This window comes from Apus apus, chromosome 2 (genome assembly GCF_020740795.1).
Source record: "Apus apus isolate bApuApu2 chromosome 2, bApuApu2.pri.cur, whole genome shotgun sequence".
In the NCBI taxonomy this organism is placed as follows: Eukaryota; Metazoa; Chordata; class Aves; order Apodiformes; family Apodidae; genus Apus; species Apus apus.
Window position 1 is genome coordinate 11,455,401 of NC_067283.1, and position 25,773 is coordinate 11,481,173.

Genomic DNA, 25,773 nt, shown 5'->3' on the forward strand with positions numbered 1-25,773 from the left:
TCACAGCCCAGGCTTTGATGTGGCAGCCCAGGCAGCCTTAATAGCATGCTTGTAAAGATGATGATACGGCCTTTGGAACACGCAGGAATCTCACATCTCTGTGTTATTAGAATAATAAGAGCTCTATTTCAGTCTTGCTGCTAATTCCAAGATAAAAGCTTGCCATGAAGTTTGCTTGTTAAATCAATAACTACATCATAGGAGAGCACATGCTGTAGAGAGGTAATAAAGATCTCCTGCAGTGCTGATAAATGGCCAGGTTTTTATGAGCTGTTGAAGGCATTTTCTGGTGGGAGCATACACTCCCCGTAATGTTAGGTTTCATTGCTGTTGCACTATAAGTACTAAATAAAATGCAAGTAACACTTCTGGAGCTGCTCTTTAAAAATCTCAGAGAATGAACAGATCTGACTTCCAGTCCTGTTTCCTTTTTATTTCTCCAAGAACAGCTACCTCTGTGCTTTTTCCACTGTGGTCTAGGGATGAAGCTTTCACCGAGACCAGCTTTGTTCCTCCATTTCCTCTCCAGATAATTGTGATGGCAATTGAAAGACATGCCTTTCTTTGTCCAGATGGGCACTTTCTAGGGTTAAATCCTGATTCCTTTGGAGTCAGTGGTAAAGTGCTTACAGACTTCAAGAGGACCTGAGTTTCACTCTAAAAGGTGGCTCATTCAGTGCTCTGGATGATTTCAAAGAAGAGTTAAGAATGAAATGAGCCCAAACTGAAATAATCTCTTGAACAGTACGTTTCAGGATGCCTCTCTCTGAATACCGAAAGACAAAAGAGCAGCTCTTGGGAAAAAGGACTTTTCTGGTTGATAGGTGCTTTCTTTAGATGTGACAAAGTAATCTAAGAGTGTTGGACTGTGTTTGACTAAGAGAGGCCTGAGGCTGCAAGTATTCCTAGGGCAAATGGGAACAAGCTCTCCATGGGCCGTAGTGATGCTGTTCCTATAATGTTACTTTAGATGTAGAAAAGCTTCAGGAATTACTTTATAGGTTGAACAATATAATTTCTTTCTCATGATGAAGCCTATTGAGTGGCAGAAGAAGCAAAAAAATTGCAGAGACATTTTTGGTTGGAAGCACCATGCTTGGGACCACATTCTCTCATAAGATCCACTGGTAATGCATGAAAACAGCAGAATGGAGAAGGAAACTTTATTTTAAAAAAGGGCTAGTGCTGCCAGTGATGTCCCAGTCAGTAAATAGGACCAATAACGCTTCATAATCTCCACATAGCACTGGGACTAGTAGTGGATGACATGCTGTAGCCCTGTTGCTATGCTTATTTTATACAATACCAAAACATACCAAAATAATCTCATGCCTATATGATAGGCTGTATGATAACAACATCACTAGGCCAAAAGGTTTAGTAGTGTTGTGTCATTGCAGCATTGCAATGTTTGTAGGAGAGGTATAAATACTGTGAAAAATTCAGTTAATCACACTGACCCCCTGGTTGTGACCATCTCATACAGAAGTTGTTGTGGGTACTAGTGACAAAGTACACATCACTGCATGCTTGTGTTGGAGGTCTAACCTCTATTTGTTACTAGAAATGTGTCCTTAGAAAAATGTTTGGGAGTGTTTATGAAAAAAAAAAAAAGGAGAGCTGGCAATGGAGAGAATTGTAGAATCTAGAGAAGTGAAATGGGAACATGTGAGAATACAGCAGAGAAATGCGCACAAAGCGTTTGTGCTTATTCCAGTTTTGCTACTAGATAAAAAGTTGAGGTGTAAAAATGGCTTCTTTCCCTACTGAGAAAGGTGTTTATACACTGTACTTTAGGGTTGATTGGATGTCACTTTGCTTTAGGGTCACTGTTTAAATGAGAAAGATAGTAGGTATCTTAGATCAGACATGTCTGTCTAGTTGACTGGGTCTTTCACATGGGTTAATGCCAAACATTCCACAGGGCTCTGCCTGCAGCAGAGCTGTTTGAGTTTCATTCAGCATCTCAAAAGTACTGTATACTTTCCTGAACAGTATATAGTATATACTTTAGTTGGAAGGTCCATTATAAAAATCAGCTATTTTTTTTGTTCTATTACTTTCCTCAGCAGAGCAGGAGTACACCAAGAGACAATTCCCTTGTTCAGGAACCCATGAGTCCCTCTGTCTGCACCTGAGGACCTCAGTCAATACTCCTCAGGGCAAGGAGACTGACTGCTTCCTTCCCCTAATGTGCCTCCCCATCTCCTTCAACTTGCAGTTAAGGAATCAGTCTTTGCAAATTCACAGCAAACTGCCTGGGGAAGCCTTCCTGCTCCCCTGCTCTCCAGGAGCTATACCTTACTCATCCCTCCCAATCAGCACAGTGCATGGTGTGATGCCTTTTATTATTTCAAACATTTTATCCATAAATAATCTTAACTCTTTCTCTCCTCTACTATGACTGTAAGATGATGATCAAACTCGCGTTTTTTGTAAGGTGTGGATTTATTCACAAATGAAGCACAAAGGTACTCGTCACCTATTGATGTAGCAATAGTGTGAATCCCTCTAATATTGTTTGCTATCACACTGTCCACCCACACAGTAACACGTGTGCTTGGGATGTTCGTTTCTGGGTGAACTAATTCCTATGTTGGCTTTGGTCATATGGGGCTGCAGTGGGTGGTCACATGTGGACACAGTCTGGGGTATCTGCCAGTCCTGACAAGGTTGCACGTGTTCACAGAACATCCCTTAGATGTTGACTGGTGCTGGAGACAATGATTTCCAAAAATCTGCAAAACTAATCTTAGGTGTTAAACATTCAAAATCTCCATGTATTTTCTATTTGCAATTACAGAAAATAATCCATGTTCCTCCATGCTCAGAAATACCCAAGAGTTATGTCTCACTGCTATGGCATTCAGAGCCACAGGTCTACATGACTTATGCATTAGCTCTGAAATATTTACACTGGGGAGCCAAATAGGAAAAGTGATCTGTGAACAATGTAGTATCATTCAATGCTGTATGTGAGGGCACCCAACATGAGAAATACTACCAAGAACCTGACAGTTGCCCTATGTGCTCAGGAGCATATATGCTAGCAGATTGTCCTCTTGCATGCCTTCTTTTGTATATATGTGACATTAGAGGTTTATCCACTGTAAAATGCTTGATATTACTGCCAGTGAACATAGGAGGAGATTGTCTTTGAGAAGAAGACACGTGATGCCTAGTTGATGAAGGTGAATTTTAACATTGACTGATCACATTCACACTTTAGGCAGCATTTTCAACTCTTGAGCCTAGATATTTGCTGCAGTGATTCAGAATTAATAGGCACTTCTGTACATTTGTCTATTTTGCATAAAAACAGTCATTACTAGCTCTCGTTATTAATGTTTACTTCCTGTGTTATTTTGCCTGCAGAATCCTTCACATTTCTCAAGTGATTTCTATTTATGAATGTCAAGCTACCTCCTAAACATTGATTTATTTAACCTCAGACATGAGGCAGATCTAGACCAAGCACACCATCAGGTTGTGCCTGGGAAAGTGATGGTGTTCAGTGTGGCAAAATCCTCAGCTGGTACCAGCAGCCACATGCCACCTTCCTGACTTAAGAGGTATAGAGGGTGTGAATCCTATACAAGGTTGCTCTTGGCAAGAGCCCTGTTCTTATGGAGAGGGACCAATCTCAGATGAAAGACCTGACCGTGCTCAGGTCATTTGACAAATAAGAAGAAATGGGCTACATTATTATGAGGTTAACTCCTGACTCACTGATTGTCAGAGTTCATGAGGCATTTCTCTCCCTTGCTGCCTTCTGTGAAGCAATGTTTGAGGAGACATTAGGTTAAAAGTAACTAGTGAACGATTTATAACAGGCACCTGCTTAGGTTTCTATTATTTGCCTAAAGACTCCTAATAGTTTTCAATTTGAAAAGGAAATGGAGCAGGGGAAAGGAAATTGGGGAGCCGTGTCAGCATTCTGGCTGGGTCCTGCTCAGTGTCGTGTTAACAGGGACAGCCAGGAGAGTGGGAAGGGAATTCACCATATTTTATTTTCAAAAATTCTGCCAATTAATGAGTTGTATTATAGAATAAAAATGTACCCATAAATGACACACTGTCTTTGATCACAGATTCAGCTTAATGATCTGGTGAGGTAATGAGACTTTCTGGTGCTCTGGTAAAAGCCTGAGACCCTCCTCAGGGTCCAGTTGGCAGGGTCTTCTCTTAAAGCCCAGCAGGGGGAACCTTGACCCCCACTTATTTTTTGTGTATCGGTGATAGTCCAGAATTTTGCATCATATCTCAGCCATTGAAAAGAAAACAGGTTATATTACAAGCCATTTCAGTTTGCTGACACCAGCGGTGGGGTTCATCTCAGCTGTTCTGGATAATCAGAGTGGAGATATCTGCAGCTAAGCTAATTGCTGTAGACTCTTTATAGTTAAAGGAGAGGAGCCTTCCTGGGAGGTGATTTATCTAGCCTATTTTAGGTATTTGCTTTTGGATAGTTTGCATTACACCTTGGTATTGCCAGCTTCTCTTGATGGACTCTGAAGACCTATAGACAGCCAGCAGAAGGACAGCTTTCTACACTGCAGACAGTTGCTTGTGGTAAGATTTCTCTTATTACAAGTAATCAACTACCATGTGTGAATCAAAGCCCCCCAAATTGTAAGATGGCTTTTGCATATTTTTTTTCTTGATCTTTAATCTCCCTGTTTTTTCCCCATAACAATTAAGGGTAATTGTTTGTGTTAATGTTAATATATTCACGGCAGGTCAGATTGCCTTGAGCTGGGCTATAACACACATTAAGTAAACAATGCTGCCTGCCCTACATGATCTCTCAAAACACCGGTCCTGCAGCCACAGGGCTTGCAATAGAAATGATTTGGAAAGGTGCTGAGAGAAGAGACAGCAATCAAGAAAAAATATGAAGGTTTGCTGAGCAAATAAGTTGGATCTGGAGATCTGACTGACATCTTATAGACTACAGTTATGAGCTATGCTTTTAAGTAAGTCATGGCCATAAACACAAACTGCCTACACCCATCTGCCAGAAGTCACAGCTTTACTAATAAAGCCTGAGAGTTTTGGCTAGTCTAATTGATGTTTCTACTGACTTCAATAGAGTTACTTGCACTTCTAGTGTGCTATGATCATTATACCTTCTATCCTACAGAATTTGTAACTCTGCATATTTATGTATTGGAAAAGGAAAATCAAAATCCCAAGGTAACTGCAAGAGGCATTGACTGTTACATTGCAATTGGAAAGCTGAATCACACAGGCTGTATACAGGAGAACTATGAAATCCAGTGGGCTTAATGCACATTGAACAGGATGGAGTTTGCAACTGCTAATGCCAGCATACAACTGGGATCGTACTTTGGCTTCTCAGCAGCTGGCACAAAATGCAGAGGAACACCAGTCGGCACACAAGCATCTATTTTGCTGCATGTTTTAGATCCTGCCAGCCATAATGAAATCTATCTTTTTCAACACGACATGGTGAAGACAACTGACTGTTTGGAATATATTAATTTTAAATTAAAAAAAAAATATTAAAAAAATCAAGGTTGATTAATTAAAAAACTTCCATCTCTTTTATTGGGTTGGAGACAACTAACACAAAATCCTACATGGTAAAAAGGGAAGCCAGAAATAATAATAGTGTAACATCATCCCTTGTGAATAATTCATGGTGTACAATTTAATGTTATTTTAAATGATACTGCTTCTTTGTCTGATAAGCAATAATTTTATGCTCTTTTTGTTTTACCTTTTTTAACAAATCAGCCAAAGGATTGTATATTGTTATCTGCAAAAAAAATGGTGTTTGGAATAATTTTCAAGGCAGCTTAATAGAGCTCTGATCATAGAGGAGGGCTTTTTTTGTTAATTATTTTTTATTTTTAATACTCTCTACTCGTAGCTGAATTAGTTCAGGTTTCCATTTCAAGTTTTTTTAGGGAAGGAAAATTTCTTGATTCTACAAAGCACTGACAAGTCCTGCACTATTTTCTGTTATCTTCTTCCTTTGCAGCTCTAGCACATCCTTGGGATGGCTTTAATTTTGCAATAAAAGATAGTCAAGACATGAAAGGGAAGTAGTGCTGGGAAAGCTGCCTGTGGGGACAGGCTGTGGGCACAGTACTGCACCCCATTGTCCCAAAGCAGGTCCCTTAGCCCGTGCAAAGTCCTGCGGGGAACTTCACTGCTAGGCTGCCCTTGCCACCCTGAGAGGGCATAATGTCCCAAGCAAAATACTTCTGCACAAAAGATGAAGAGCTCTTCTCCCTATTTCCTCCCTGAAAAAAAGCAGGAAAAGGACACATTTTTTTCAGGAATTAAGTTGAAACCATTTTCCCTGTTTGTTAATGCTTGCACTGGGGTAGGTCCATGGTTAGAAGCAAGAGATGTGTTTACCCAGGTCCATCAGTCCTTTCGCCTTGTAACCTGGTGGTGCGTTTACACCCCCCTCTTTTCTCAGGTTTCAAAGGAGTAAAGTCAAGATGCATGTGCAAGGGGGGAGCTGAGGATGGAGGGATCTGGGTGTGTGGCATGGCTTACCCTGCCCTTCTGTTTCAATGTAGAACATACACTCCTGACCCGGGGAGCTCTGCTGTCTCCAGCTCTGTATGGAGAGCACAACCACACTCACAACTCAAAAAAAACAACCCACAAACAAACAAAAAAACACATGTAGCCATGAGAGAACTGTGTACAGCAGGCATGATTAACAATATGCATATAACTGTTAACAGTATGCATGTATCTGCCGAACATAAAGACTCTGCTGAAGTTATTTTTTTTCCTCTGTATATTCTGCTGTACCAGTGGTGGTGATTGTGATCATTTTAGTGACAAACGGGACTCCGGGACTTGGTGAGCACCTTGGTTATATCCCATAGCTGGCCACTGGGTGTCCTGAAGAGCAGCCCTGAGGTGGGTGGGAGCAGCTGATGTAAAGAAGAGGCTGACCAAAAAACTGGGAAGGAAGAGGAATGTTAGCGGCTTATGAAATGTAATAGCAGAAGTCTGAACAAAAGGCAAATACACAGCTAGCAAATATTAGGAATAAAGAACTTGCTAACAGTGAGGCTAAATATATTTAGGGGTATAAATGGAAAATAGTCTTTGAAATTCTGGAGTTGTTCAGGGATTTCTTTCCTGGTGTCTAACTGTGGGTTATGTGAAAGTTACTATATTGTATTTCTGTGGAAAGAGAGGGTGTAGAGGGAACCTCTGAGGGCCTTGTATCTTCTTCTGTCATTAATGTGTTGAGTAATTCTCCTCTGACTGCTCTGCCTAGGGAAGGTTTTTCTCTGCAGTGCTCTTCATCTTTGGTAGTGAACGGGCAGGAGCAGAGGCACAGTCCTTTCCCCTCGACTTCTGATCCCTCTGTACAGGGTATTGTCTGAGAGTGGCTGTGGCTCCTCTTTCACAGCCAGGCACAGTAAACTTCCTCCAATACCATGGGGCGTTTCTTTGTGAACAAATTCCAAATACATTTCTTCCAGAAAAAAAATTAAAAATAAATATCTCTTTCTGACACAAGCTAGTTTTGAACTGCTTGGTCACATCACAGGATGCCTGAAAAAGGACTCTTGTTCTCATCCATTTTGCGAGACCTTTCTATGCAGGTCTTTCCAGTAAGTCTCATTCACAGAGAGGGTTTCCCAGCCAAGAAAAGAGTGGAGAGGAGATTGCCAAAGTGGAGATAAAGCAGAACACAGGGGGGAAAGTGCTGAGAGCTGCAGACAAGAGTGACCCAGCAGAAAAGAGCTCACAGAGTAAATACGTAAAGCTTTAGTAAGCTACACCTCTGACGGTGGTATAAGCACCTCCAAGTATCTGAAGGTTAGAGGTGGGTACTAAATTTAGAGCAGTAGAACTGAGGACTTGGGATGAAATAACACAAAATAAAAGTCAGGCTGTATAACTGATGAGAATTAATAACAATGAGATCTGTTAGACTAGAATGTTTTCCCAAGGTAGTGTTGAAAGCCCCACTGCTAACTGATTAATTCAAATCTAGTCTGGCAAAAGCACTTGGGAACATACCACAGGGAACAATCTTCTGCTTGCAGGGAAATGGAATGGATGACTTAGTGGTCTTTCCCAGTTCTAATTTCTATGGTCCATTTCTCTCCTCCCCTCAGTGGGTGGAGAGGATGAAATCCCATCAGCTTTGCTTTTGAGGAGTGTAGAAGGAGATAGTGCTGTACTTGCAAGCCCCAATGCTCTTCATCTTCCCTTTTGTTCCTTAATGTGGGGTTTGAAAATCTGGAGTGGGAGGAGGGACAGTGACCCCAGGCCTCCATGTACTTCATCCCCATTCCAAATCCACAGGTGGAATCAAAATTATTCAAGGATCCTTTCCATTTTTTGTGAGTTTGAACACTTTTTCTCCTCAGGAACAGAGCTGTGCAGGGGCTTACAGATAATTTCTAATTTTAAAACAGAACTGACCTGCACTTTCCCTGCCAGGTCCTGAATTCAGATATCTGTGTTTCTCTAATAAATGCTGTGCCACAGATTTATGAGCGTTAAGTAAACTGGCAGTCTTACAGGCTAGTAAGATCCTTAATTGCAGTGAGAAAGGATGAAAACCTGAATGCGGATTTTGGTAGTGAAGCACAGGAGCAACTTATTATCCTTTTTTTTTTTTTTTTTCATTTTTTTTTTCCTTAAGTGTACTTGCATTTAAAAAGTCTTCCTATGCATTTTACTAGTAAAGTAAAGGCAGTGTTTCATGTCACTAAGATGTTATTCACCCAGAAAAACTTCTGTTTTTAGGGTAAGATGTGCTGTCTGAGACTGGGACAATTTCCACTTTGGCTTAACACAGAGCAGAATGAATATCTGAAATTTCCATCTCCTGTCTTCACACGCGTAAGGATGGAAACAGAAGTGCCTATTTTTATTTCCACGTTTTATGCTACTTATTATACCCATCCTTGTGGCCAATGCACTCATATGTGACAAAGCCAGGGCCTCATCTGCATCCAGGTTTTGAGAGGTGTTAGTTACTATTTCAGTCAGGATTATTCTTTAAACAGCAGGAACCAAAAGCTAAGTCCAGAGACAGTAAGTGGTCTGGCATAAAAGGCTCAGTGTCCAAGAAGAGATAACTGCTCCAAAATGGAAACCAGAACAGCCAGTGGGCACAGTGGGGAAGAAGATGTTTGCTGCTGGATCTTCCCAGAAGGCATTTGTGCAGCAGGTGGAAAGTGGGGGCTCAATTCCCTTCCATGGTTGGGTCCTTCTCCCAAGGGAGTGCCTAAAACTGCTGATGTGAGAGGGGCATTTTCCCCTGTTTGTGCTGAACCTGTGCTACCTACCAAAAATCTAAGAGGACAGAATGAGGTTAAACAATAACAGCAAGGAGGGGCTGTGCAATGTACTGGCTGGGGAGCTCATCTCCAAGAGCGAAGCCCTGGTTCTGAACTTACTCCCAACTGGCACATGGGTTTTATCTAACTTCTGTTGAATGCAAAATATACAATCTATCCTGGAGATGTTATCTTCAACCTGGTTTTCCCAACTCTGTGCAAGTACAGGAGGCTGCAAGTCTGTGTCACATCTCATATTTTCTGTTTCTGAGTAATATATTTTGAACTATTTTCTGTTCCATAGCACTGATTTAACAGAAGAGATGAAGAAACATCCAAAATCACTCTTGTAGAGGGAGTGCTTGCAGTGACTTGGCTAACCCCATGACTTTAAAGAACTTATGAACCTGTTGGGGTCACAGTTTTAACTGCAAAACTTCAGACTGCCCTTTGAGTGTGAATTTGGTAACCTAAATTGGTTGGGCTGCAGGGATCCAGTCTGCCCATTATAGGTCCACATCAAAAATATAGGAATAGAATTGCAGCTGTGTAAAAAGGATGCTCTTATGAAGTTAAAGAGAATCTGAAGATTATTGGTTTAAGGTTTATAATGAAAGGAAAACAGATTGCTGAGAAAGAGTGACATATATAGTTTCGAACTACATATCCATTTACCTGTTTTAAAATATTTTGAGAAAAACTGTCATCTGTTGGTGATGTGTCAACCTGGGCAGATGTAAGAAGTGGAAAATGTTTCTAAGAATGTCAAACTTTGAGTTGCCTCTTTAAGAGCATCAGGCAACAGAAACTGAACAGACCTCGGGAGATTTTCAATAGTGTATCAGGAGTTCAGGCACCCAATTTCCATCCTGGGAATCTAAGTCTCATTGGAACCCTGAGCCTCACTGGAGCCAGGCTTTTAGCATCCATCTAACTATGCAAATGGGACTCGAGAGCCTAACTACTCCAGTGACTCCCCTCTTGAAGGGTTCTGCCCTGGGCACTAGTCTGTAAATTATTCACAGTTCCTCTCACTGCTTTGGCTACTTGAATCCCACCTGGGATGGAGGAGATTAGTTCTCTACACAGGGTATGAATTCTGTACTGCCTTTTACTACTCTACAACTTTCCTATTTAAACAAAGGATCAGAAATCAACTGGCCATCAATATTCCTGATTGTACTGACATGCTAGGCTTTATGAGTCTTAAGACTGTAAAGATCTGTGGAGACATACTGGCAGTTTTACTTTTTTCTGTTATTCCACTTAGCAATGATTAAGATTCGTTCCATGAGATATGGATGATAATTTGCCATCTTTTATCACAGCATGAAATTGCTATTTAGGGTTCTTTTGTCCAGTTCATACAAGATAACTGAGAAGACCTCCTAGTTTGCTTTTAACATAAAAATGATTGTCAGCCTAAAAAAAAAAATAAGAAAGAAGAAAAGAGAAAATTGGAGTGTGAAATCAATTCAGAACCTTTTTTTATGAATGCCATGCTCCTGTGAAAAGGACTGAACTTTCTTAATGCTTCATTTTTAACAGAAAGCATGACAAAAGTTCCTATCAGTATTTAAACTGCTAAGATTTGTCAAACACAAATGGGAAAATAGTGTTTAAATAGCAGTCTCATTTTGGCCATCAGGATTATGGGAGGTTTTTTGCAAAAAGGACCTCAGCGATAATAGATCATCACTACACTGAGTGACAGAAATTTTTACTGCATCCAGTGATTTCGGATAGAGCACAAATATATGTCCATACTGTTCAGAGCTGGCAAAGGCAAGCTGTTTGTGATGTAAATATACCATGTGAATGCTGTCTGCCTTTAGATCACAGTCCTTGGCATGCAGCTCACGGCTCCACCTACAACCCCATGTTGCCCTGGGCTGAGGCTTCCTATCTCCCAGCTCCAGGAGACCTGCAGCACCATTCGTGCTCTCTCTTCAATGACCTGTGCAGTGGTAAAACTGCTGCCCTGCCCGGTGACCCGTGGTGGGACCATGCTCTTCAGCAAGCCCTGCAAGAGCTGCTTCTCACCAGTCTCCTCAGTCTCCTGTCATCTGACATCTGTGACTTGGTGTGACAGGGATGGAGGTACACAAGAGTGCTGAGATTTCACATTTGCTGGTCTCTGTAGAAAAATATTAGCTTGCTTGCCCTTGCTTTATTCCAACTGTATCAACTGGCATCTATTTATTATTATTATTATTATTATTATTATTATTATTATTATTATTATTATTATTATTATTATTATTATTATTATTATTATTATTATTATTATTATTTTCTCCCTGCAAACATCTCAATACAAAGTTACAGCAGACCAGCAGGTCAAAATGAGATGTTCAAATTGCACCTGAGACACAGACTCACATAGGAAGAGGGGGAGTTGGTAGGTTACCTTAATCTGTGTCAGCAAGAAACATGTCCAGCTGTTGTTACAGACCCTGAAATGAAATATTGGTTGATTCTGGCCAACAGTCAAACACCCACTCAGCCTCCCCTCTCCTGTGGGATTGGGAGAAAACAGAAAGAAGGCAAGACAACTCACGGATTAGAGATAATTATAGTTCATGGTTGCTTGGAAAGACAAATGCCATAAACGCAAATATCTCCCTCTTGTATTTATGTCCCCAAAATTTTACTGCTGGGCACAATGTTATATGGTATTAAATAGCCCTTCATCAGCTGGGGACAGCTGTCCTAGCTATGTCCCCTCCCAGCATCTTGCCCACACCTACCCTGCTCACTGGGAATGGGGGTGGGAAAGAAAAAGTGTTGATGCTTTGCATGCATTGCCTAGTACTAGCCAAACCATTGGTGTTATCAGCAGTTTTACCCACAAATGCAAACAACTATGAAGAAAAGATATGCATGTTCTGAAGTGATGGTTTGTGTTTGACATGGTGTTATCTGGACTGACTGTTTCACAGGTGAACTGATGTTCTTAATTCACCATATGTGAACCCACTACATTTTCAGAGAAGCCAGGAGAACTACTGCAGATAGTCAGTATGCAATAAAACTTGGGTCGTCATATTAATACTGTGTTATAATAGCAGGTATACTTATTGGGCTACTTGAAGATATCCTGTGGGAATATGATTTGCTTCACATGGAATATTTGAAGGCAGTGCCTTACTTGCTAAACAATTTTCTTACAGTCAAGCAAACAATTATTGATAGAACAACCTTTTCTGAATTTGTTTCAAAAAAATTAGAAGAGGACCAGCAGATTTCAAATATATTGTAACTGAAGAACTGCTACATAATTTAGTTCAACCCTTGCAGTCTTTGGAAACACTTAGTTCAGGATCTGTTATGTTAATATTTTAATTATTATATTCATTTATTGTATTACATCAGAAAACATCACATCAGCTGGTATCCAGTCTGATAATTTGCTACTGCCTAGGCACATTTTTTCAAGGTTATCTTGATATCCTCTAATAAAATGTATTGAAAACTTACTTTCATCACAAAAATGCATCAACATTTTAACTTATCATAATTCAGAGCAAAGCGTATTTAATACATTGACTGTTTTTCTGACTAGCAATTTATTACTGTGGAACATTCACACTCAGTCAATAACATTCTTTTCTACATTTTTTCTTTCCCCTGCTTTGGAATTTGCCCTGGGTGCTACAGCATAAGTCAATTACAGTGCCCACATGTAACTCTCTTTGGTTTCCCAGGGAAACTGAAATGGCAGAAAAAAAAAAGTCAGAGTTCAAGAAAAGAAAACCAATGTACACACTTCTGTTTTGTCTGTAGAGATTTTGTATTATCTTAACAGCAGTTATCACAGAATCACATTGTGCTTTTTAACAGCTTTGTCTGAAAACTGTAGAAGCACAGATACATCTGTTTCTAGTCAGGATGACATTAAATCATAATGAAGGCAAAACCAAATCATTTTTTTGTCTGTTATGGGTGTGTATGGTACCAAATGCAACAGGACATTATCAGATTTGGTTTTGTTGATGTAATTATTAAAGTTTTTTGCAGAGATCTAAGGGGTTTTATGCAAAATTGAAACACAGGAAATTGGTACTTATTTGAGTGTTTGGTGTGGAAAACCTGTCTGTGTCATCTCTGAACAGTGTGTCAAATCCTTGCTATCTCTGGGAATGACAGTTGGGAACAGACCGCAAATCTACAACTTCAGCACAGAAAATAGTGACACAAGTGGCAAATTATTTGTCTTGCCATGGTTGGCAGACGTTATTGTGCTGGAAAGAACTCAAATCTCCCTAGAAAATGTACCAAGATAAGGCTGTTTCTAGCTTTGCTTCTTCTGTGAATCACTTTGTATCTGTGAGTTTCTTTTCTAGGCTCCACAAAACCTGTAAGATATTGACAAATTGGATGGCTGACAGATTAAAGGAATTCATTAAAAGGCATTCAGTACTAAAAAAGAAGCCTTGAGGGAAATGGTTTGTGAACTTAAGTAAAATTATCCTTTGTCTTAATGCTGACTAAGATGAAATACAAAATACAAATGTGTAAAATCCTGCTAAGGGGATGGGACTCATAAAAAAACCCAGTGGGAGGACACTTCCACCCCTTTCCCCATGAAGAGGTGTAGATAGCCCCAAGGGCCCAACCAGGCTGGCAGGGGTCTGGAAGTGCCACTCCCCTAACACTGCTCACTGTCAGAAGCCACAGTTTTGGAAGTTATGACTCTTTTATGTGACTTCCCTTCCCATATGGTGTGGGGTTTGAAATTGCTGCTTTGGTCATATAGCAATGAGGCTGCATTGGCTTCATCATGCTTTTTTAAAGAAGCTCTAGGCTGGGGCTAAAGGATGCCAGGACTGTACCTTGGCATGGCAGAATGGGATGAAGCTCTTAAGGGCAAAGTACAGACTGAGTGTAAGAAGACTGGACAGGGACACTGAACTGGGTACAGTGGCTTCTCAAAAAGTGATTAAAGCAAAAATTCTTGGATCCCATAACTTAGCATCTTATAAAAGGCGTATTTAAACATTCTTCCTTGTGGTCCTCCTGCTTGGAAAGAGCTCCTCTAAATAAATTGCAGCACTTTGTTTAAATCTGAGTAGTGGCACAGACAGGAAACCTGACTATGAAAAGGCAGCTTGTAAGCTGGGTCTTGTGTGTGTCTTTCACATCCCAAAGTCAATCACACTCTTATTTTTCTTGATACTGAATATACCTCCTGTGGTCTATAGGAATTACAAACCATGTTTTGTGTTTGCAGAACGCTGTGTCTGTGCAGCACTTACAAAATGGAAGACTCATCCACCATTCCAGATCCTAAAGTAATAAAAACAAAACAAAACTAACCACAGCAGATTAAGCAAAATTATAACAAATTTAGCTGAGGAGCAGTACAGTTTCAACAAGAGGTTTGAAATACTTTAGGTCAGCTTCTCTACTTCTAATTTCAGGACAGGATTGGTTACTTTTTTCACATCAAAAAGGAGGACAATAAGTTACTCCGTGCAGAACTCTTAGCTGTATTTAGGTTCCATTGTTGGAAAGATCCAGCAGATAATCCTGTCTCCATCCTGCTGCCTTGCAATATTCACAACTGTGCTTTTGAATCTAGCTAATGTAATTGTAGGAAGGAGTAAGACAAACCTGGATGAATTATACATCCCTTTCCCCTCTGAGCTTATCCTCTCATTTCTAAACTCAATCCACTGCTCTGTGCATCTTAGTGAGAATGAAGTTTATGGCAGCATCTCCACTGCTGACATCCTCATAAATATTAAGGTGCCCCAACTGAGGTATGCTCAGCAAGACAGAAACACCATCTATGCAACAGTTTCATCAAAGGGCTAAAGATTTCCTTATAGTATGTGTACATCAGTTGTCTTATCAGAAGTGAATGTTAAGTTTTGGTCCTGCTGATAAGCATTTCCCATGTCTAGAGACCAGAATTAAACTACACATGCTATAAGTTTCTTTCTTTTCATTGGAATAGAAATGGGCTGAGATTTGCTTTTGGGGTTAGACTAAAACAAGGTTTATGGTAAACTCGTACAACAAGAACTTAGTGTTTCCAGATTTTAAAAAGCACTTAATAAATAATACAACTTTTTGTTGATAATAAAAAAACCACCAAACCCTCATCTATTTGGAAACATAAAATCAGACAGGTCTGCATTTTCTCCTGTAAACAAAGCAAAGTAGGGACATGTTTGTGAATAAATCTTTATGTCTGTTGCAAATATATTTCGTGAGAACTTACCTGAGGTGTAAATATTTAATGCTTCTTTTCTCTGCATTACTATTTTTTTTCTGTGTGGGAGTAAAGGCATTCTTCAATGCTCTGGACCAGGTAAATAATGTATTACCTAGTCATGAAAAATGCCTGAGGAAAATAAATGAGAGGATATCTTACCTTTGGTCATCACAATGCCTGCAAGAGTTTTGTGGCGTGAGTGCATGGAAGTGAAATTGTCTGTCAGCTCCTGGAACTTCTGTGCAACCATTTGGTATACGGAGTCAGCAAAATCCTGAAAGACACAGTCAGAAAGATTTTCTTCACTTCTTTAATTGAAGAACCTGGGTGTTTCTGCAGATTAGTTAGCTGCTGTCAATTGCTGAAAGGTCCCTTTTACAAAGAGACACCACCTACCTGAGCAAAGATAGAAGAAACATCTCTCTGTCAACAGCCCACATCCCTCTCAGAAATGGCCAAATGAACTGAATTAAAACTAAGACCCACATTGGCTAGGATAAGTGGCAAAGTGAGAACATTTCAAGGTTGACTTTTTTCCAGCTTCCTACTTGTTGATCCAGGATCAGTTTTTAGGAAATTTGTTGCTCCTTAAAGCATTTTATTTTAATGAGCGGACTAGGGGTGAACGCGTGTTCAACCAAACCACTTATTTCCATGAGCCCCCTGAAGTTTCCCATTAGCCCACTGAAACCTGAGAGGCCTGGGTGATAGGTAAGGACCACCTACTTTGTTCAAAGTGAGTTTTTAATGGTGTGCTGCTACTGAGGTAAAAAGATCAGCTCAGGAATCCAGGCTATGTTTAATGCTGTCAGAGGAGTACCATGGTCTGTCTTGATGACCATGGGGAGGAAGGAAAGAGGAATCTGCTTGGACATCCTACCAAAGATGTTGCTTGCGCGAGTTCCCTGGTGTGCAGTAGTGCTGAGGGGCTGGTCTGCCAGGTCTCCTCCTCAGCATGGTAGCTTTGTTGAAAAGTCAAACTTCCCTGTGGATTGAGCTCTAGAGACTGTGTGGTCTGAACCTTCAAGTTTGAGCGAGTCCAGTCACCAGGGACAGCCTTGGGCAACTGATTAGGGAAGCCCAGCAGGGTAAAAGCTCTAAAAAGTCAATTCTGCAGACTGTGTATAGATGAATGTGAACCTAAATTGGAGCTCTGGTGCTTCTGAGAACACAACTACTTGGGCTGTTTCCCTGCTGCAACATTTAACATCTTTTCATGTACTTAATCTCTGCACTTTGGCACAGAGCCTTTCAAGCATACATTAGAGATAAGTCAGAGGAACACTGCTTCTGAGCATGAGTTGTTCTTAAAGTGCTTTGCAAGTCTGAACATAAAAAAGTAAGATCCAAAAGATTTTTATTTTTTTTTTTTAAGCGATATGATTTCTTGTGGGAAACCAAGATGTACCTACAAATCCTTCTGGGATCAGTTCCTGGGACTTACTCTGGGATGCTGCCAGGAGACCTCCTGGCATTCAGCAATCTGATTAGCCCAAATTATCATGCCTTTGTAAGGAAAAGTTGTTCAAACAAGCAACAATTCTAGTTTTCTCTTGGTGGTGGGCTAAGCAACCTGGGGCTTGTCCTGGAAAACAGATTTCCTTGAATTCACCTGGTCTCTTTCAGTGTGTTTTCGGCACACACTGAGGAGAGGCTGACTCTGATATTCAGCCTCCCTCACCCTGAAAGATCCACAGCCATGTAGAAGTAAGGACATATATTTCAGAAGATAATAGCCATTCTTTTTCTCCCAAAACTGTTCATGGTGATGAAAACATGTTAGCTAAAACTCAGTGTTTTAAATTGGGAGAACTCTCATCTATTTTTCAGAGGAAAGCAGATTCTAGTTCACAAATATTTTCAGTAATACTACTGCCACAGAGAGCCTCTGCAGGCTGTACACCATATGTTTCTACAGTTTGTTGCAGAAAGTCAGCTTAATTTTTAAACATTATTATAGCAAATATAAAAAAATCTAATTAAATAAAACATAACAATTAGGCAACTTCCTTTTCATAAAATCTGGAACATCTTTTCCATGTACAATCCTTGTGCGTGGTTGCAATTTGCTCAAACACATAGAGGATAGGATTTCTTTGACACGATAATTTTTCTTTGTTTTGCTAAATGCAGCTTTCTAAGGTATTGCCCTGGGAACAAACAATTTTCCCAAAAAGACAGTTTAATATAATGTGCAGTAAAATATTATGGCTTGTTACAAAAGAAGGAAAGAGGCACCTTTCTGGGAGGTGCATGCAAAATTCAATACTAGAATTAGATGAAAACTAAGAAAAATTACCAAAACCAGTTTGACATTTCCTAAATGGAATTTCACTTTGACTGTGTTTATACCCCTTCTAATCTAATTGTCTACAACCACTATGGAAGCAAGGTATTGCTGATACAGTGCCTCAGAAGGAAGAATTTGGGTCAATTCTCATTTGTCAAGCATCAAGGCACCCTTGTGATATAAATGTAATTACAGTTGCTTTACAGATGAGTGAGTGAAGGCACTAAAAGGGTGAGGGACTGGTCCAGGGGAATAGCACAGAGCTGGGCACAGCCAGGTGTTCTGATTTCCTGATGCTCTGGCTAAGTGCTCAGCACTGGAACACTGCCTGTCTTTCATAATATGAAAGTTTGTTTCTAAACTTATTTTTCCTACTGAAGAGTGACTTCATCCAGAACAGAAAACTAATGTGTATTTGCAGGACTGATATAACTGGGTCCCATATGGTGGACTGAAAATCTGATCAGATTTATTTAGAGTAGAAAGAAAGAAAAAAGAAAAAGAGTATCTCAATAAAACGATCTGCACCACCATTAAAAAAAAAAAAAAAAAAGAAGTATCAAATAATAAATTTCATCTCCTGCAGTCCAATCCATGCCTGCATTTCTAGCCTACCCTCCAAATCTGCATCCCAGGACATTTTGCACTCATTAAGAGTTAATTAGCTTAGAGGCACATACAATTCCTGAAAGAATAATTTTAAAAATGCTAAATAGAACAAATAACTTTTAACTTTGGATTTAGAAATCCCTGCAGTCAGAGCTTTCTTTACTTCATTTGGCAGTAGGTTCCAAAGCCAGAGAGCAAAGAGACTCACTAAAGGCAAAGTGGTGACATGACTTTAGATAACATTTAGGGACGATTAGAAATTCGGCTTTTGCTGATCTCAAGGAGTGATCTGGGACATAAAAGAACAGCAAATCCATTAAATGTGAAGCCTCTTAGCTGAAATAAATCAGGTGAATATTTTTTGTCTTGAATCCGTTGCCTAAAGCGATGCCAGTGAAATGAAAAGAAGCAATGGAGTGACGTAAGTTCACAGAGTCACAGAATCATTTAGGTTGGAAAAGACCTTTAAGATCATTGAGTCCAACCACAAACCTTACACTGCCAAGGCCACCACTAAACCACGTCCCTAAGCACCACATCAACATGTCTTTTAAATACCTCCAGGAATGGTTACCAAACCACTTTCATACATGAATACATGTAGGATTCAGGAATAACATAGGGTTTAATCTGAGAGATCATTTACAGGCTATCATATCGCCCCAAGATTCCAAATTGATATTCCAAAGTACGATGGAATGGAGGAAAATGAGCAGTCTATTTTTGCAGATGAAGGAAAATAAGAAGTCAAGAGATACGTGGATCAGCTGTGTAAGGCATTTGCTATCCTGAGGACAGATCCAAGTAGTGCAGCATTAATTTCAGGGCCATGAATAATCTGCCCCTGAAAGCTGGCATAGTGGCAGACCTGGGTGTGGGGTTAGTTTCCTGACATATACCCACGAGTTCCAAGAAGCACAGCACATTACCCTCCACTCTAACACAAGCCAGAGCAGCCATTTGGCTTGACCCAGTCACATGCACTGAAAACAGTGACAGCATTTCTGCCTACTTAGACTGTTAAACTGCCTTTCAATGTTTCCATAAAACCAAAGCTGGTTAAAAGCATATCTAATGCATGCAGGACAGGTGGAGATAAGATCTGGTCTACATTTACCCTTGATGAGTTTAAAACCAGAGCTTTCATTACAGAGATTTCCTTGCTTCACTATTAACCAATAATCCTGCTAAAGGATACATATTGAGATGATCAGTTCTGATGGGATATGAACAAGAAAAGTCCAGCTACTGATGGCCATTACGAACCTGGCTGAACTTTTGGAATACAGGCTAGACTATGTTATCTGCCATCAGAAATAACTTAAAAACCCATACACAAAAGGAAACGTTCTTTTGTTATTCTCTATTATCAAAACAATTAATCTTAGAGAAAAGTTGTGTTTAGTGATATCACAGTTCCTACTGCCAGATATCAGTGAAAATGAAAGTCTCCATCTGGAGTAAACACAAGAGCCAATATGTCTTGGCAGCTTCTGAGCAGCTATCAGGTTGGTAGTAGAAAAAGGGAAATTTCAGAAGGTGAAGAGAAAAAGAAGAGCAGACACACTTCTTGTGAAAGAGAAATTCAGTGCAATTAATAGAGGTGCATGCAGCTGTAGTGATAATGTCATGGCAGAGAAATGTCAGCTTAACGTAGCTGTCAGGAGAGAAAAAACTTAAAAGATACAGTCAGAACTCTGAATATTTATACCATGATCATGGGAGAATAAATGGTCAAACGCCACTTGAGTGCTGGACCTAGAGGAGACTTACATTTGAATGTTAAACTTCTTTGGAAAACTGGGGTCTGATACAAAATACCACCAAAGCCAGTTGAAGTATGCCTGGCTCTAAGATGCTTAGAAAAGGCTCAACCAGCAAGGAGGGGAGCTCAAGCATGCCTGTGCCCTGGCCAGGCAGGGTGAGCTTGGCCATGTGTGAAGGACCAGCCCTCAGGACCTATACTTGCTGGAATTGGTGTCGAAACCCCATTGTAACCCCTAAACAAAGTCTTGTTTGCATCCCAGAAGGCCTGCCTGAGGGGATGGAGACTGCACTGGTGGCTGCATATGGCCTGAGGCTGCATGTGCAGCAATTGAGATAAGGATGGAGGGGCAGAGATGGCAGGTCCGCTCCAGCTGCTCAGGCTTATGACTCAAACACGCCTGCTCATCCTTGCGAAACAAGGTAACTAGGCCTATAAAACAGGGGGCTGCAATGGTGGGCTTTGGGAGCCTCTGTGACACCAGCTCTCCCCTGTTGGCTGACCCAATGCTGGGTCTAGGACTGGTGACTTTCTATTATCTATCCATCTAAACTTTTCTTCTCCTACTCTCTCTCTCTCTCTTTTCCTTCCTAGCATCATTAAGTAGTGCAAGGCCTAACCATGATTTTTTTCTCAGGTTGTGCAGCTTAAACATGTATGTATTGTACTCTCATGATCTAATTGTCAGCCTTTATGATCGTGCAGCCTAAGATAATAATTGAAGTATCAGTATTCCTTCTATAGCTTTAAGTAAACCTAATATTCAAATACAGACCTTGAGTGTCATTTCACCTTAATGCCATCTTAGACCGTGACATTTTAATCACTCTCCCTGGAAGGGCCAGGTCTGAGACAGAGGTTGGATCCAGCCACACCCAGGCTCCTCTCTGAGAAGTTTAGAAAGCAAGGGGGTCCGATCTGAATCTCCCTGGGTTGCCCAACTCAGGTCATGACACCATGACAACTTTGCCTGCATGTTGGGTGGAAAAAACACAACTCTCAAGAAGAACTGACCTTCCCAGTGTTGAGCTTCAGGTCCCCTGCTTTCATTCACCCACTATCAAAATCTTATCTTTTATAGGTCTTCCCTTACATTTTTCTCTAAAATATTATCTGTCTCACAGGCAATTTCTTTGCGATCAAAACTTTGCTCGGTCTTACTAATACAGTGAGTGATACAATACAGTGAGTGATATGAGTAAGGCAAACAAGACTGCTAGGCCCGTGCTGAGAGGCAAATCTGCTCCCAGTGGCACTTAAACCATGCACATTGCCCAAATGCCTGTGGTCAAGGGTGGAAGCAGGAGTTACTTGTTCAGGTGCCTGGCAGAGGAAAAAAAACAGCTAATGCAAAAGTTTTCAATGTAAAAAAGATTGTGAGATGCTGCAGTACTTAATGAGCTATATTTTAACAAGTACGAGGAGGCTGGAAAAATAAAAAATAGAAGTCATTACTATTAAAACTGCACTGTGTTGTCTGAAGTATTAATCTGTTCTTGATTACCATATCAAATTACTTGTGTTATTCACAAAGGAAAATCAAACTTTCGATCATACAATTACAGAAATAAAACTTATAGTAATTTCTCAGCACTAATATTTCAAATAGTATAAATAATTAAATGTGTTGAAGTTTGCAGTGGGAGTCTTCGGGGTAAAACTGACATTCAACAGGAGTAGTAAGGATATTAAAATCAATAGATTATAAAGGAGAAAGCCTTTAGTAAACATTTTCTATTGAAACCCTGTCTTAGGTTTTATAGGGTTGAAATATCAAAAAGGTTAGATTTGCATATGGATGGGAAGAAATATTCTGCTATACAGATATCACCAAGGGCTTGGTTTCTCCTGCCTCTCAAGTACTTTATTTTCCTGAAAATTAGTGACATTTGGGGGGTAAATGTTGAACACGATGAATGGGGATCAGGTTGAATTAAGTTCACAGTACTCTTCACAGATAAAAGGAGATTCACACCTGGTTCTTTTGATGGGCCAAGGGGGAACACACACAGTTTGACAGCGGGAGTCTGGATTTTTCCTGCAGAGAACTCTCACTGTGTAATGGGGAGGGACAAAAGCATGGTACAGAGAATAACAATCCTGAAGCACTGCTCCTGGGCAGAGTGTGTAGCAAATTGCTACGCAACACACTTTTTTTTCCCATGCTTGTAAATAAGTTTGCTGTAACTAGCTGGAGATTCATGGCTAAGTGATTGTACCCTCGAGCCAATGAATTAGTCAGGCGCTTCCCAGGTACTACATCATCTTGAAGATACAGCCTTCAGAAGAGAAATAGCTGAGGGTCGTGGGCTGCCCTCCACCATCAGTCTTCTAGCATCAATTTAACTCCTGTCACCAGGAGCTCCCCCAGCACAGTGGGAGGGGTTAATGAGGACCTGGAGAAGGGGCCATACAGGGGTGACTGGTGGAAGGAAGGAGGACAGTGGGTAGCAGGCAGTGGGTTTCAGTCTGGATTAATTCCTTGCCCGGCTTCCTGGCAGCCTCTGTGCAAACTATGTGCTTTGCCATGATTCCTACTTCTCCAGAGGTAAAAGGGGATGATTTTTGCCCACCTCTCAAGGGCACTGTGGGGCAAATGGCACTGGTGGTGGTCAGACTCTCCAAGCAGGGTCATGCAAGGACTTTTGCTGCCAGACTGGAGGCCTCAGTCCCTCATAACTCAACCTTCCTTCAGCATGCACAGGCATTTACAGAGTATTACTCAAAGAACAAGGCACTACCAGGGAATTCATTGTGGTTCTTTCCTTGAGATGTGCAGTAATTATTTCTCTCTGATCATAACTCCTCCAGTATTGATCATTATGTCTGGTTTTGGCTTATCCCTCAGGGCCAGCATATGTAAGCTTTGTTTTATCTTAGTGGACGTGGTTTTATTTTGTCTGGCTATATGTTTTAATTTCAGCTGACCACATTCCTATATCCTGCAGCCTGATTCAGAGAGCTCTTCTCATTCATGCTTCTCAGAGGGATTGGATTGGGTACTGCACAGTCAGCAGCTGGGTACACATTCCCACATTGAGCTTCTAATGAAAACTCCAATAACAACAATACACTTCTGGCACTGAATATCCTCATGGTTTTCTTATCAAGATTGATGGGGAAGATCCACTGCTCCTATTGATTCAGTCAAAAGAATAATTTCCACAAACCTCCCCATCTGTTCATAGTCCTGTTACAATTGTTTTAGCTACATATGATGCTGAGATACCATAATTAATTCCTTATTTCCATAATCAGTAAATGTCCCAAATTTGTTGCAGCCATGAAGGCTCCTCAGTGTCTTGTCTGCCCTTGGCTGGCTTGGCCAACTCACCCGGACTGTGCAATGGGCTCTGGGGCTCAGAGCAATTATTTGCTGTCTACTTCCCTCTCCTCCCCTCACCCTGGCTGGAGGCTTATTGCTCTGCTAATTTCCCAGGCCCCACAAAACATATTTGCCTCCACTGTGTTGCTTATATCATTACTGATCATTTATTAATTATCCATACTGTGCTGACTTCTGTATGAGGCTGACTTTGTCCCTGTGTGGCAGATGAAGGAATGTCAAAATGCATCACAGACCCTGGAATGGGAGTCAGAATAGAAAATTCCCTCTTCCACTCATTTGTTTTTTGAGTTTCCCAGTAAACCTATGGCTTTGTGAAGATGACGACCACCCCCTGCCCTGGGATTGGGAGGATACATCATGCATGGAGAAATTAAGAAGAGACGAAGCTGAAATGGGATGGTTAGCTGAGATCTATTTTTGGTGAATCTCAGCACCTTTAAGCCTGTGGGGTTTCCCAATGACTTATCTGGGTGTTAGATTCAACCCGGTTCTAATGAATGTGAGGTTTGCTAAACATTTTATCAGATTTTGATGAATTGTTCGTATGTCCAGCACATTCTCCAGCAGTGATTAAAGAGTGCAGTAGGCCTCTCTCTTTTGGTGCTTCTTGAGTGGCTAAATGTAAGTTAATAGTCCTTCATTGTGTCTGAAAAGTTTTTACTAGGGAATGCTAAGGTTTCCCAGTAAATTTTGCTTTAAATCTCCTCATTAAAATTTTCAGTCATGAATGTGCCACTGTTCATAGAATTTTTCCTAATATATTGAATTCTGTCACACAAATGTCAAATTTGTCAAGGGGGAGGAAGCCAAGTCTTATTAGGACATTTGGAGAGGAGTGGACTAATTTAGAAACTGATAGCTATGATGCAAATTCTGCTACAACAAATGCTTCTGAATTTGTACAAAAGTACTACTTTGTGATAATGTAAATGCTATAAATCAATGTTAAATATCACAAAATTAATTTGTAGCAACAGTAGCAAGTACAAGGATCAAATAGGAATTTATTCTGTGAGCTCAATGAAAAAAAAAAAAAAGGTCTATTTTGTCAATATATCCCTTGACTACAGGGAATCAATCGAACTTAATATAATGTATCTTTTTATTTGTTTCAGAAACCCCTGGAGTGACTGAAAGAAAATAGAACACATAAAATAAGCATACTATTGAAAAAGGAAATGCTGTCAAATCCAAATGTCCCAGCTCATCCTAAAAGTACGGTTTTCTATTTAGTAAGAAGAAGACATTTTGTGTGTAGATTTAATTAGAATCTTTAAATTCACATTAGTGTGTTAATGTTAGAATGCTAACAGACGAGCCCCTCTATTTAGAGTTGATTCATTGCTGTCTGCATTCATCTTGCTCTAAAAAGATGCTACCAGTAAGTACCATTTCAATGAATTTGGAGGAAACAAGCTTCTCCACTGACATGAACAGTTGTTCCCTAAAGGAGGCCACGCTCAGTTTCCAGCCTTGCTGCTTGTGAGTACAGCTCTGCATTTGTCGCTCTGGTAATGAAGAATGTCCATAGCAATTTTGCAGAATCATTCTTGAAGTCAATGCTGCACCTGCTAACAAATGCCAGACGGGATGTGTTATTTGTTTGCTTTTTTTTCTTCTCTTTTACTGATCCTTAACCCGAAAGCCTTCTTCCTACAGAGGCATGCATAAGGTTGGCTGCAAGTGCTGAATAATTCAAAACAATGAAGTAGTGTTAGCTTTGCAGCCTTGCACCTGTGTTAGGACAAGCCTCAGGTGTCAAGCTGTTGTGCACTACAGATACGAAATTAGCACAAATGGCTTTTCTTTAACTAGATAAAAGCTCTATAAAACCACCAGTGCTCAGGAATGGCTAACTCTGTAAAAAGGCTTTTATGTACTCTATAAAAATCCAGATTTTTAAAGTCAAATATGAGCCATTCCTCTTTAATAAAATCAATGCTTTATCTGAGAAACGTCCTTTCAGTTTTCTGCTTCCTCACTTTCCAATTCCTCTTTCTTAGGCGCATTAAAATGAATATCCTTTGGAAACTAATAATGGCAAAACCCTGGTCCCATACAGTACTCTGGGCTTCTCTCCTCCCGAAGCCTAACCAGTGAGCAGCTCTTGGGTAAATTTTCAAAGCAGGGAGAGAACAGTGCTTGTTCAAATCCCTTGAGAATCACTTTGAAAAGCTATGCATGTGTGTTTATGGTTCTCATCAAGAGTTGCGCTATTAAGAGCCTTCCCCATCACAC

General features: G+C 40.4%; 1 protein-coding gene across 3 annotated transcripts in view; it reads right to left on the reverse strand.

Moving 5' to 3' along the window:
* ADARB2 (adenosine deaminase RNA specific B2 (inactive)) overlaps positions 1-25,773 on the reverse strand; it is a 311,305-nt gene that overhangs the window by 44,995 nt on the left and 240,537 nt on the right. For all 3 annotated transcript variants that reach the window (XM_051611939.1, XM_051611941.1, XM_051611940.1), the window contains exon 4: positions 15,682-15,796. In XM_051611939.1, the coding sequence (XP_051467899.1) occupies positions 15,682-15,796 (115 nt within the window). The remainder of the gene's footprint in view (positions 1-15,681; positions 15,797-25,773) is intronic.